Source organism: Peromyscus californicus, unplaced genomic scaffold, assembly GCF_007827085.1.
Source record: "Peromyscus californicus insignis strain IS unplaced genomic scaffold, ASM782708v3 Scaffold_6__1_contigs__length_162567912, whole genome shotgun sequence".
Classification (NCBI taxonomy): domain Eukaryota; kingdom Metazoa; phylum Chordata; class Mammalia; order Rodentia; family Cricetidae; genus Peromyscus; species Peromyscus californicus.
Genome location: NW_026294584.1, coordinates 136798291 through 136813181, shown reverse-complemented (window position 1 = coordinate 136813181; position 14891 = coordinate 136798291). Strand labels below are relative to the sequence as shown.

At 41.7% G+C, this 14891-nt stretch overlaps 1 protein-coding gene across 1 annotated transcript in view; it reads right to left on the bottom strand.

The window, feature by feature from the left end:
* LOC128099739 (alpha-1-inhibitor 3-like) overlaps positions 1-10471 on the bottom strand; it is a 59619-nt gene extending 49148 nt beyond the window's left edge. The window contains exons 1-4 of the mRNA XM_052721560.1: positions 10386-10471; positions 9037-9220; positions 8167-8326; positions 8000-8052 (exon numbers count right to left, since the gene is read on the bottom strand). Coding sequence (XP_052577520.1) covers positions 8000-8052; positions 8167-8326; positions 9037-9220; positions 10386-10471 — 483 coding nt within the window. The remainder of the gene's footprint in view (positions 1-7999; positions 8053-8166; positions 8327-9036; positions 9221-10385) is intronic.
* Positions 10472-14891: the final 4420 nt, after the last annotated feature.

Genomic DNA, 14891 nt, shown 5'->3' with positions numbered 1-14891 from the left:
GAGGCAAGAGGGGAGGATGGGAGGGTTAACCCACACTGAGGATCTGTGAAAAAGTCACATGGAAACTTACTGCTTTCTAAACCTATTAAGAAACTTAAGTTAAAAGGAGAGTCAAACAATGCTGATATGAACATAGCTGAACAAGTGCTCTTATGGTGTGGTTGAGCATTTCTTGGGTATATGCCCAAGAGTGGTATAGCTGGATCTTGGGGGAGATTGATTCCCAATTTTCTAAGAAAGCGCCATATTGATTTCCAAAGTGGTTGTACAAGCTTGCATTCCCACCAGCAGTGGAGGAGAGTTCCCCTAGCTCCACATCCTCTCCAGCATAAGGTGTCTTCAGTGTTTTTGATCTTAGCCATTCTGACAGGCGTAAGGTGGTATCTCAGAGTTGTTTTGATTTGCATTTCCCTGATGATTAGGGATGATGAGCAATTCCTTAAATGTCTTTCGGCCATTTGAGTTTCCTCTGTTGAGAATTCTCTGTTTAGTTCTATAGCCCATTTCTTAATTGGACTGTTGGGCATTTTGATGTCTAATTTCTTGAGTTCCTTATATATTCTGGATATCAGTCCTCTGTCAGATGTGGGGTTGGTGAAGATCTTTTCCCATTCTGTAGGCTGTCGCTTTGCCTTGTTGACCGTATCCTTTGCTCTACAAAAGCTTCTCAGTTTCAAAAGGTCCCATTGATTGATTGTTTCTCTCAGAGTCTGTGCTACTGGTGTTCTATTTAGGAAGTAGTCTCCAATGCCAATGCGTTCAAGACTACTTCCTACTTTCTCTTCTAGCAGGTTCAGAGTAGCTGGATTTATGTTGAGGTCCTTAATCCACTTGGACTTAAGTTTTGTGCACGGTGATAGATATGGATCTATTTGCAGCCTTCTACATGTTGATATCCAGTTTTGCCAGCACCATTTGTTGAAGATGCTTTCTTTTTTCCATTGTGCACTTTTGGCTTCTTTGTCAAAAATTATATGTTCATAGGTGTGCGGATTAATGTCAGGGTCTTCAATTCGATTCCATTGGTCCACATGTCGGTTTCTATGCCAGTACCAAGCTGTTTTTATTACTGTAGCTCTATAGTAGAGCTTGAAGTCAGGGATCGTGATGCCTCCAGAAGTTGTGTTATTGTACAGGATTCCTTTGGCTATCCTGGGTTTTTTGTTTTTCCATATGAATTTGAGTATTATTCTTTCCAGGTCTGTGAAGAATTGTGTTGGTATTTTGATGGGGATTGCATTGAATCTGTAGATTGCTTTTGGTAAGATTGCCATTTTTACTATGTTAGTCCTGCCTATCCATGAGCATGGGAGATCTTTCCATTTTCTGAACCAATGACAGAGAAATGGAATGAGATCTACATGAACAGCCTGGACATGAGTGGGGGTAATGAAAGGCGAGGGTCGAGGGAAAGAGAGCTTGGGGGAGCGGGAGATCCCAGCTGGATCAACAACAGAGAGGGAGAACAAGGAATAGGAGACCATGGTAAATGAAGACCACATGAGAACAGGAAGAAGCAAAGTGCTAGAGAGGCCCACAGAAATCCACAAAGATACCCACACAACAAACTGCCGGCAATGGTCGAGAGACAGCCCGAACTGACCTACTCTGGTGATGGGATGGCCAAACACCCTAATTGTTGTGCTAGAAACCTCATCCAACTACTGAGGGATCTGGATGCAGAGATCCATGACTAGGCCCTGGGTGGATCTCTGGGAGTCCAATCAACGAGAATGAGGAGGGTTTATATGAGCGAGAATTGTTGAGACCAAGGTTGGATAAAGCACAGGGACAAATAGCCAAATGAATGGAAACACATGAACTATGAACCAATGGCTGAAGGGTCCCCACTGGATCAGGCCCTCCGAATGGGTGAGACAGTTGATTGGCTTGATCTGTTTGGGAGGCATCCAGGCAGTGGGACCAGATCTTGTGCTCATTGCATGAGTTGGCTGTTTGAAACCTGGGGCCTATGCAGGATTGTTTGGCTTGGCCTGGGAGGAGGGTACTAGACCTACCTGGACTGAGTCTACCAGGTTGACCTCAGTCTGTGGGGAAGGCTTTGCCCTGGAGGAGATGGGAATGGGGGGGGGCGTTGGGGGGAAGGTGAGGGGGACGGGAGGGGGGAGAACAAGGGAATCCGTGACCGATATGTAGAACTGAATTGTATTGCAAAATAAATTAAAAAAAAAAAAAAAAGGAGAGTCAAAAGGAAGAGGTACTGCATGTGTAGATAATGCTGCTCCTGAAGGCCAAGTGTCATTAAACAAATGCCCCAGTTCTAGGCATGAGATAGCGCCTCATGAGTTTCTCGCCAGGGAGGCCCTAGAGACCCCCCAAACAATACAGAATCTTGATGCTCTTCTTGATTGCCCACAATAACTAGTTGATAATATTCTATTGTGGAAGACACCACAAACCTTGGTGGAAGGGTGTAGAGAAATCAAGCTGGTGCTCTGCTAACATCCCCACTGCTGATCAGCTTTCACAATGCCACAAGGAGCTGTGCAGATTGCTGCAGGAGAGGAGATGTCAACGGATTCATCCAGCTGAGAACCCTAGGATGTCTAACACCAACCTGCCACGCAAGATGTGCCCATTGGTACAAGATTGACACAACTTTTATGTGGGTAGAAAACTGGTCTCTGATTGATTTGAATCCTGTCCTGTTGGACTGAATTCATAGAGAGTGCTGAAAACCCCGTCAACAACCCGTGACCGTGGACATCTTAGTCCAAATGGAGAGATGACTCTTTGGTTTAGGTAAATTGTCATGGTACCAAGTTGCCTTTCAAATATGCTAATATTCATGGACAAATACTACACGAAGCTTGAATGAGGGAAGCTTCTCTTGGCTTTGTGACTTGTGTTGATGAGACTAGGCTCTCTCCATTTTCCTCTGATCTCTCTTTGTGTGCCTTATTCCTCACCTTTTGAACTAAGCGGTACTCTGGACAGAAGCTTCTCTTTCCTGTTCTTTTCAAATGCCATGTCTTTATTGTCACCCACTTTCACCTCCAAATACTGAAGACGAGGGTGCAGACACTGCCCTTTTGGAAACAACTACTGCGGTTTCAGTTTCCAAGATCAGGATGAGCCAAGAAAAGGAAAAGAGCCGGGCGGTGGTGGCGCACGCCTTTAATCCCAGCACTCGGGAGGCAGAGCCAGGCGGATCTCTGTGAGTTCGAGGCCAGCCTGGTCTACAGTGCGAGATCCAGGAAAGGCGCAAAGCTACACAGAGAAACCCTGTCTCGAAAAACCAAAAAAAAAAAAAAAAAAAAAAAAAGAAAAGGAAAAGGCACCTGCTGACTTAACAGACTTTAAAAGCATCAACTGAGCCAGGCAGACAGGGGTGGCACATCCTTTAATCCCAGCACTCAGAAGGCAGAGGCAGGCAGATCTCTGTAAGTTCGAGACCCACCTGGTCTACATAGACAGTTTCAACCAAGACAGAATTACATGGAGAAATCATGTTTGTTTGTTTGTTTGTTTTTTAAAAAGAAGTCAATTGAGACTGCAGATTAAGAAAAGTTGTGAAAAAAGAAAATTTTACAAAAGTCCTACATATGATTTCTTTTAATATCATCCTGGATGACCTAGTCTACACGATCAGCAAAGGAAACTAAGATATAAAATCTGTGAGTAATGAAGGAGTATTGTTTCTATCAGCTGAGGGACTAATACTTAGACCGGCCCTGGTAGGTAAACAGACAGGAAGAAAAGCCACAGACAGATAATAGAAACAGTGAAATCCTGGCTTCTTCCTCACACTCCTGACCTATGACACAGGCCTAAAGGCTGCAGTAGGTCTCTCCCTCTAATACCAGGGCACCTCTGCCATGGACCAGCCTGATACATTAAAGGAAAAGACCAAGATGAGTTCACCCTACAGTAATATCTGCTTCTCTGTCTTTGTTCAAGCTGATCCACCCCAATTTAAGGAAGAAAGACCACTCAGTCATCCTCAAAGACCCTAGACCTCAGAGAGAGGCAGGGTTCCCCAATCCCCCTCTGCAGAGGGTCTTCCCACCCATGTGCCTGCTGTGTGTGTTTTCTCAACTCTAATAAAAGCTTTCCTTTACTGGCTGACTCTGTCTGCTGTGCTCAGGATTTTTCCTGCCTTTTAATTCTTTAACTGTCAGAGAAAATGATCCCTATACAGCAGTAGCAAGATCACTTTATAACTGGTACACACAACCTATTGGAATCCAAGATAAATCATTTTTACTAATGAATTCAGCAAGATCAATATGATAAAAAGTGATAGGGTACATAGAAAAAATCTTAATTGCTTTGAAAATTATGGCAGCAAATTATAAATTCTATAAACACCATTCATTAATGAAAACTATGATTGCAGGAATAAGTCAAATAAGAAACTCAGTAGGCCTAAGAAGAACATTGCAAACCATTATGAATTACATAAAGAGAAACATAAAATAATGGGCAGATACATGTGCACTAGACAGAAACATTTGTCATGAAATGATTTATACTCTTTCCAAATCAATATATATGTTATTAATATTTCAATCACATTTCCAAGACTGATTGTAGAATTGCAACCTGATAGTAAAATTTAAATAAAACATCCAGGAGTAGTTGTTGAAATACTGAAGCAAGGATTAATTCAAGGAAGTGAGTTTAACCTAAATAAAATTGAAAGTGCTGTAATCCTTATGAAACCAGGAGGTAAAAGACAGGAGGGAGAGGCAGTTGGTAAAATGCTAGCTGCTCAAGCAGAAAGACCTGGGTTTCATTTGCAGAATCCAGACAAAAAGTGGGTACTTGTTCCCACTGTAGTCCCAGATGGAAAGCAGAAACACACAGCTGTCACTGGGTCACTGGCCAGGCTGCCTAGCCTGATCATACAGCACCAGGCCAGCCAGAGACTCTGACTCAAAACATATGATGTTTGGCACCCAAGAAATGAAATCTAAGATTGTCTTCTGGCTAGCACATACATATGTATACACACACACACACACACACACACACACACACACACACATGCACACAGAATGAACATGTATTACACAGAGACACACAAAGTGCTAGGAAGTGAAACTGGAAACTTTAGTGTCAACAGCCAACAGAGATAGGTAAAGTAGTGAAGAGATTGCTCACCAGAACCGTACACATGTGTGTGTATACAATGAGGAGGGAACTAGAAAAAAATCATCCTGAGTGATTCAACATAGACCCAGAAAGACAAACATGACGTGTACTCACTTATAAACGACTGTTAGCTGCTAAGTTGAAGATAATCACACTACACTCCACAGATCCAGAGAGGCTAGGTAACGAGGAGGGCTTTAGGAGGGATGCATGGATCTCCCTTGGAAGATTTTACAAGTGGACTGGGGGCCAGTGGAGATGGGAGCATGAGAGATCAGGTGGGGAGCAAGGGATTGGGGGAGAGAGTACAGAAAGAGATAGCTGGAATAGGGGGCATTAGAGAGCAATGTGGAAACCTAGTGCAGTGGAAACTTCCTGGAACCTATGAGGGTGATCCTACTGAGGACTCCTAGTAATGATGTATATGGAGTCTGAACTGGCCATCTTCTATAAGGAGGCAAGGCTTCTAGTTGTGGGACAGGGACACCTACCCAGACACAAAACCTTCAACCCACAACTTGTCCTGCCTGCAAGATGTGCTGAGGCAATGATGGCCCAGAGCTTGTAAGAATGGCCAACAAATGACTGGTCTAACTTGAGGGAAAAGATACTAGAGGCAACCCATGGCCCACACTGTCTGGATGGCCAGTAACCGGAAGCCAGACAGAGACCTAGGGTAGAACCAAACATGACCAACCACCCCAACCAATAAAAAAACAAACAAATAAATAAATGAAATGATCCCTAATGATATTCTGCTATACTCACAAGATTGGTGCCTAGCCCAATTGTCATCAGAGAGGTTTCCTCTGACAGCTGATGGGAGCAGATCCAGAGATCCACAGCCAAAAATTAGGCAGAGCTCGGGGAACCCCGCAAAAGAGGGGAGGAAGGATGGTAGGAGCCAGAGGGATCAAGGACACCAGGAGAACATGGCCCACAGAATCAACTAAGCAGGGCTCATAGGGGCTCACAGAGACTGAAGAAATCACAGAGCCTGTGATTTCTGTGGGTCTGAGCTAGGTCCTCTGCATGCATGCTGTGGTTGTTTGTTTGGGGTTTTTGTGGGACTCCTAAGAGTGGGAGTGTGCATGTCTCTGACTAACTTGCCTGCTCTTGGGACCCTTTTCTTTCTACTGGGTTGTCTCATCCAGCCTTGATAGAAGGGGTTTGTGCCTGGTCTTATTACATCTTGTTATGCCATGTACAGCATATATCCCTGGGAGGCCTGCTTTTTTCTGAAGGGACATGAATCTAGATGAGGGAGGGAGACTGAGAGGAGTGGAGGGAGGGGAGGATATGGTCATGATGTATTGTGTGAGAGAACAATAAAAAAAGAAAAAAATCCTTGATAGAATTATACAATAGATTATTGTGATAGGATAGAATCTCTACTCTCTACCAAAGGATGTCTATTGTAATTTGTTATCTGTAAAGAGCACATTAAGTAAAATGGGATGGCTATTTTATTGTTTGTTTTAATTTTTAGCTAGTTCTTTGAGAGTTTTGTACACTGTTTTCTGATGATATTCACCCCTTCCCTTAACTCATACCAGAACTACCTTCCTTCCCTACCCACCTGACTTAGTGTTTTCTCCCTTTTTTTTTCACATTAATTCCAATTTGTGCTTCCCATATATTCTTGGATATGTGGGCTTCCACTGGAGCATAGTTGACTTATCTGCATCTATACTCTAAAGAAAACTGAGTTTCTGCCAGTAGCTATCAGTTAGCAGTAGCACCTCAGTTAAGGGTGGGATTTCATGTACATGTCCCCTCTCCATGCTAAGGTTTGGTCTGGCCTGGTCTGGAATGTGCTTGTGCATGCTAACAGAATTATAAGTTCCTATGTGTGGCTGCCATGCTAAGTCTAGAGGACTGTCTCCTTGTATTCATTCACTACCTCTGGCTCTTACAGTCATTCCTTCCTCTCTGACACAATAATCTATGCTTCTTAGTTGGAGAGGATGTTATTTAGATGTCTAATATGGGCTTTCACATTCTACAGTTAAGCTGTTGATGACTGGAGCCATCACTACTGAGTAAGTTTCACAGAGCAGGAAGGTGCTATGCACACTACCAGAAGGGCAGGATCATTATCTCACCTAGCCGTGAACCCTATAAACTGTGAGAACCACTGGCCTAGCAAGACAAGCCCACTGGTGCAATAGTAGCACAAATGTCATGGAAGTAGACAACCACTCTCTGACTGGATTTAAGTCCTACTACGCAAGATGAAACCCACATTAGACATCATTATAGGGCCAAGAATCTGTGGCTAGACATGCCATAGGACCAGAGGAGAACCCATTATTATTCTGCTGCTAAAGGACATAGTGTTAAACCAACTGATATTGATGTATCTTTATACTTAAAGATCAAAGCATCTCTCAGCCCTGTCAGAGAAGGTGAGGGTGATTAGCACAGACACCCGCCACTTGCTGAAGTGCACAGGACAAGAGACTCTGAAATGCTATTTTATTACTAAGAGAGTCCATTTAGGGAAGGATCTAAATTTTAAATATAAGGTTATATGTGAGAAATACCCCTGTTAGACTAGAAATGAATTTCTTAAGGAAGGCACGAAGTAACAGAAACTACAAAAGAAATGATTGAAAAATGTGATTAAGCCCAAAGGTTCTGTACAGTAACAGTCTCCATGAAGTATAAAGAAATCCAAAGACAGTTAACCAGTAATGGAGTGCAAAACATAAGGAAGACATTGCATGGTCAATGGTAACTGAGTAAGGGGTATAAATAGTAAAAAGAACAGAGTAGAGAAGAAGACCAACTCATACCTTAGCAAGGGGCTAGAAATGAGAATATTTCAGTCACATTGTGTCTTCACAAACCCACCAATACCCACATGTAAAAGACTCACCAACTCATTCAGGGGGCGTAGGTTTTTATCCATAGAGACAACCCGAAACTTGACTGGAAAAGGGAGAGAGAGAGAGAATTTTCTAGTGAGGTCCAGAGAGCCAGGCCCTCTCTGTGCCATGTTCAGGATGGCTTCTTCACTCCATAGCCCGTGATGGACCTTCGTACCTGACTGTCCTGGTTTGTACACGGGTTTGTCTGTCTGGACAAAGACAACACTTTCTTTGTTCTTCACTAGCACCGTACTCTTTTTGTTGAATTCATGTGTCGGTCCTTTGATGTGGACAGAGAGGGACACTTTCTCATCTGAAGCTGAGACTCTGGGGAGCTGAGAATGAGAGGAAAACAAGACTCCTCACCATCAGATCCTTTGGAGTTCTTAGATTTCCTATTTACCTCCTGTCCATCCACACCATGGGAAGGAGATCAGGGTCCCTCAGTTTCTGTTTAAGTGTTATGTGAGGAGGGTATGTCAGAAACAAAGTATGAAAAGAAAAACACATCATTCATGAGTCAATGGAAGCAACAATGACACAGTCGTTTTATGGAATAAATATAATCTTGATTGAAAATTAGATATAACTGTGGATCTAAGGTAGAGTGAAAACTAACATATTGATGGTGGTAGGAACTGCATCTTGAGGATAGGTACAGAAGAAGAAACCCAGCACTTATTCAGGATAGCAACTACACATAGGAGATGTGGTTCTGATTAGATGGAGTGCTAATTGGAAGTCTGTAACTTACTACCAGCAAGTACTACACAGTGGCAAAATCCTTCTTTCTCTGGGTTAGGTTCTTTGAGGAACTTCAGCGGGAAAGCAGCACATGCACAAGTATTGGCTCTTCCTATTTTGGGGTGGGATTATCTATGCTATTTGTTTATTGGGTAAATGTTCTAAGTGTCTATTGTTATGAAGTAGTAGCTGTGTTTCTAGATTAATCTTTTTTAGAAATATGTAAGTATATTATATATGCATCTACACACATATGTACATAAATATAGAAAACAAACAGGGACAGGTATCTAGTACTCACAGTGAAGGAGTCACAGTGGAACATGTCCTTGTCAACCACAAACTCATTGGACAGACTTCTGGTTCCCCAGCTAGACTGCAAGGAGGCCCTGACAGTCACTGTCTCATTCAGATCATATAGATGGAAGCAGATTTTCTCAGGGGTCTCAGTGTAGAGCTGGGAAGGGACCAGCACCATATACTTCCTGGAAAGGGAAAAGTTGAGGCCAGCTGGGGATAGATATCATGGCTGTAGTTTCTTCACAATAATCATCACCATCCAAGACTCTCCAGCCTGAGATGGCAGGTGACAGCATGATACCCCAGAGTGGTCAATTATCAGTGTTTGTAATGGTAATCACTCAGCTTCAGCAGTGATATCCATCAAGGCAGCTTCACATGGCATGCACTACCATCACTGAAGCAGCGAGCATTCAAGTGCTGGGAGGTTTTAAATTTTTTAGATAAAAATCTGGGAGGATAAATTATTCTTTTCATAAAAATTTATCAAGACTGCTCTTGATTACCATTTTTAATTCTCGAAAAATAACAGTACCCTGCTTTTTTAGGGGAGTACCCTTAAACCTAAGACTTATAATGTGACTGTGCAATTCAAAGCAGCATGATTCACATATGCTATACTTGAACATGTGCCAAAGGCTGTCTGTAGGAATTGTTCTCTACCTTTTTCTGGCATTAGAGTTTTTTGTACCCAAACTAGACCAAAATCTAGACTATCACCACTACATCACATAATGAAAAAAAAAATCAAAAGATTGCTTTTATTTTTACCACTTTAAATATATTTTCCTAATTTAAAAAAAATGACAAGAAAAGTCACTCAACAATATAATCCTGATAATATGATTATTTGGGCACCAAATAAAAGTTCTACTTGTAGTTTAATCCAAGGTCTTTGATCCTAACAAGAATGTTGTTTTAAGACACAAACATCCACAGAGTTGCAGTGTGCCTGAATCCTTACCTGTCCCAAGGTTAAACTATAGGCTACACATTTCCAACCCAAAGTGCCAACAATGTAAGTACTTATCTTCAAAGAGATGAAATGGTTTCAACACAGAAAAGTGTTTCTGACCACTGGGGTTTTAGATATTAGTGGTACAGTTGTAAGAGGAATGCTATTCTAAATCACATCACACCTCAGTTTAGTAACACTGATTGCTTTAGAATTGGAAAAATGATATCATAGAATCATGTAATAGTAAAGTTGCAAAACATACATACAATTATTATTTGTTAATTGAAAAGTAAAATGATATAGGGAGGGGTTTGGGAGAAGGAACTGTGAAAGGAAATGGATGGTTTTGATTGGAGGAGGAACAATCCACAGAGGATCTTGGTGGTACTCACGGTTGTCCAGGTGATAAGGAAGCAGAGGCCAGGAAGGCAAGAAGAACTGAAATCAGACATTGCAGAGCCTGTCTGTCCTTCCACATGATGTAGGAAGGAAGGACAAGAAGACAGGGCCTATAAAGTCCTCTTCCCTGCTAGGGTTTCCAGAGACGTCCCCGATACACAGTGCTTTATTTACGAGTGCTCTGCGTAAACAGGAACCTCCACTCTAGGTGTCCAACCAGACAAGTGGAATTTTGCAAGAGTTTTCTGTTAGTGTCACTGTATTCAGTGGTGGCCTCAGCACAACTCAAATAAGTTGCAACAGTCTCAGGAACGGGGCCAGAGTATCTTGGATGGTGTTGGTGAAGGATCAAGGGCACAGAATCTACTTAGTTTGAATTAGAGCAGACTTTCTCAGTCTTCCTACTACCCACCTGTAAATCTTTGCAGTGGGTGACTGTGCTATGATTGTGTGACATTTGCTACCTCACTGCTTCTGGTCACCTGGAATCTAGCAGCACTCCCTGGGAGGTGACAACTCAGTTTCTCTCTTTCCTCATGTGAGAGTCCCTAGAGTAGTCCAGGTTGGAGATTTTCAGTTCTCCTGTTTCTAGTCATTCAAGTATCTACCTTCATGGGTGTTGTGTGTGAAAGGGGAACTGTGGATACGGGGCAAGCTCAAAAACTCACCTACTACAAGTCACCATGCCTGACCCTTCTTTGTTAGAACAGAAGTTCACCAAGTTCATCTACAGGTACAGTTGAGAAACTTTATCTCTGTGGTCTACTAGGAAGTCAAATATAATCTGTGCAGCTAGAGGTGATTGCTTTAAATGATTTAAATACATCAATATTTGGGATACAACTCTGTTCCTTTGGAAGGACATTAAGGTATGAGCTGGGAAGTACATTAGCATTTCTATTCTAGATCACGGGACTGTCCATTTTTGCAAAAACTTACAGCATTGGCTTGAGAGGAAGGAATATCATAAGCTAGAACAACTATAATCTTGAGGCATTAAGTAAAAAGAAAGGACATTGCTGTGGAACAATCCTCTGTACATTGTGAATTGGTTTAATATAATGTGGATTGGTCTGTTGCCAGGCAAGGAGTATAGGTGGGGTGACCAAACTATGGATGATGGGAAGGAGAAGGGCTGAGTCAGAAGTTGCCATCAGAGGCAGAGAGAGCAGAGGATGATTGTGCCATGCTAATAAAGGTACCGCCATGTGGCAGAACATAAATAAGAAATGTGGAATAACTGAAAATGTAAGAGCTAGTTAGTAACAAGCTTGAGCTATTGGTCAAGCATTTACAATCAATATAAGCCTCAAACTGGTTGGGACAAGAAACTTTCAGTTATATAATATGCTGAAGAGGGGATGTAGGGTAAGCATGGAAATCTTGAAAGAGGAAAAAACACTTCTGTATTTCATTGATTGACCTCTGACCAATTAATCATCAAAAGGAAGCCTCAACAGCTACTGAACTGATCCTTTTCATCCAAATTCCACTGAAACAATAACTACAGTTTTTCACCTTCATTTTCTTCTTTTTATTTTGGAGCATGACAATGAATGGCTTTAAATTTATCAGATGATTATAGAAGCAGCAGATACAGAAACATAAATGAGTCCTAACAATGCAGGATAGTATCAGATGGCAGGGCTTGTCTGAGATTGTGCATAACCCAGGCTCAGACCTCACAAGATGACTTTCTGTTAGAGAACAGACATGCTACAGTGATTTACTTAAAGTTTTGAGTCAGAGGAAAAAGTGGAGTACAGATCTGAATCTTGATAAAGCCTGTGAAAGGTGTGGAGACCAGGAAAGCATTGACATGTCTAAAATGGAAATATTTCATTGGAATATTGATGCTGCAATAAAGCTAAGCTTAAATGAAGAGGGCCTATGGGAAGGACTTGGAGTATAACCTAAAATGATTTAAATAATTAAAGGATATAAAGACTTTTCTATTGAACATGATAACTTATGTGGTAGCTTGAGAGGATGACTGAAAACCTAGAGACCCCACTGGATGACTGTAGTAGTTATCTAGACATGCTGTGATGATGGTGTTTCAAACTGAGAGACTAGGAGTTAGACAGACCCCCTGGTAGGTAGACAGATCGGGAGATGAGTTATATCTAGGAAATAAAGGTGGCAAACCTCCAAGATAACTGACATCTTCCTTACTGTGATGGTTGAATAATAATGGCCCCCATAGGCTCATATGTTGTGGAGCTTAGTCACCAGAGAGTGAACTGTTTGAAAGGAGAAGGTGTGATCTTGTTACAGGAAATTTGCCACTGGAGGTGAGTTTGAAGTTTCAAAATCCTATGCCACCAGAATTTCCCCTCTGTCTCTCTGTCTCTGTCTTTCTCTCTCTGCCTATGGATCAGGATGTAGCTCTCAGTTACTTCTCCAACACCATGACTCATGCATGTGGCCATGTTCCCTGCAATATGATAATGGACTAAACCTCTGAAACTGTAAGCAAGAAATTGGTACCAGGGGTTGGGATATATCTGTGATGTGCCTGGCCATGCTGAGTTGACATAATGTGAACTTTGGGACTTTGGAATAGAGAAGTGGTTGAACACTTTAAGGGTGCTTACTGGGCTATCCTAGTAGGAACATGTGCTGAGGTCAATGTAAATTATGGCAGCCTGGGTTAAGAAGTTTCAGCGGGGAAGGATATTAGTAAGTGACCTAGAAACCATTCTTGTGATATTTTGGAAAAGAATAAGGCTGCTTTTTGCCTCTGTCTCAAAAATCTGCCTGAGGCTAAATTAAAGAGTTTTGAATTAATGGTGTTGGCAAAGGATATTTTAATATAGCCTAGTATTGACTCTGTCATGTGGTTAATAGTAATCACTCTTATGCAGACCTATCATGAAAAGGAGAAAGCTGGACAAAGTGAAACACAAAATGTCTACTTGAGGAGAAAAAGAGCACCAAGAAACATAATGGAACAAAATCCAGTGTTCAAGGAGATTAAAAAAAACTTTAAAGAAAACCTGGTGTTAAATGGTATAAGGGGACTATTTACTTCAGGGCAGTACCCTGCCAAGTTAAACTTCCAAACTGTGAAAAGGAATTAAAGAAAACCTTAAGCAGTGAAAGAAACTATCAACAATAGAAAGCTGATGCAAACAGAATTGAAAGAAGGGACCCAAGTGCCAGCCCCATCAAGCAGCAGAATTTGGTAGCATCAGTCACACGGTTTGATCTCTAGAGTCAAGAATACAAGAAAGGGGTTGTAGAATCTTCCTCCATGGCTAAGGAGAGCCACTAAGGCATGTGTCAGGGGTATCCCTGCATGGAGGCCCAGAGAGGCCATTGTGTGGAGCTGTGAAGGTGAAGCCTGGATTGCCTTGGAGACACCTGTTACAGAGTTCAAATACACTTTAGAAGACCAAAGACTTAATTCAAAATATCATTAAATGAATTTTTTAATTACTACCAACAGGTCAATAGCCTTTAACTCAAATCTAAGACATGTTATGCAGATCTGTCTAGAGGAAGGGTTCTTAAAGGTGCACAACACAACTATCTCAATTGTGTGAAGTGTGAAGCTGAGTGAGAAACTGCTTTTACTCTCCTCAACTTTAGAACCTCTCTCTATCCTCCTGTGTACACTCATAAAGGAGCTGTATCACTTCATGATACACACCCAAAAGTGGATTTTAAAAACCAGCATAACTGATTAATTATCTCATAGCATTTTTTACAACTTTGGGGTGGGGGCATGGAATCGGAGTTACTGGAAGCTCATCTTTTAGAAAATTAGAATGGGTTGCTAGCACAAAGTGAAATTTTCCTCTTTTAGGAATTTAGAATGTGCTTCTAGTGCAAAAGGAGTTTTTCTTAGCCATCACAAACAAGGATGTTGGTGATGTCAGAGTCATGGGTACCTGGAAAGAAGATGTGCACATCTGATGTGAAACCAGCCCAAGACAGAAGTGTGTTGTCGTCAATAAAGCTGAAACTTTGGAGACCTGAAGAGCACTTTGACATCACACATGGAGATTCAGAATATGGAGATGGTCCTCCTAGTTTTTGGTTATGATTTGGTTGAGTATTTCTTCACTACACTCCCTTTCCTCCCTTTTGGAATCATAATGTATATTTTGTGCCATTGTCTGTTGGAAGTATGTGACTTGTTTTTTTCATTTTCATTTTGTGAGGATAGCATTCAAGAGATTTCCTTGAATCTCAGAAGAGACTTTGGACTTTTAAACAGTGTTGAGACTGTGATAGATTATAGGGATTTTTGAAATTGCACTGAATGCATTTTTGCATGATGATATGACTGAAAGTCTATGGAGGCCAAGGAGCAGAATGAGGTGATTTAATAAGAATGCTCCCTATAGTCCCACATATTTGAATGATTAATCACCAGGCACTATTTGAAAGGATAAAAAGAATTAGGAGGAGTGGCCTTGTTGGAGGAAGTGTGTCACTGGGGTGGGCTTTGAAATTTCAAAACCCCATGCCAGGCCCAGATCTCTCTCTCT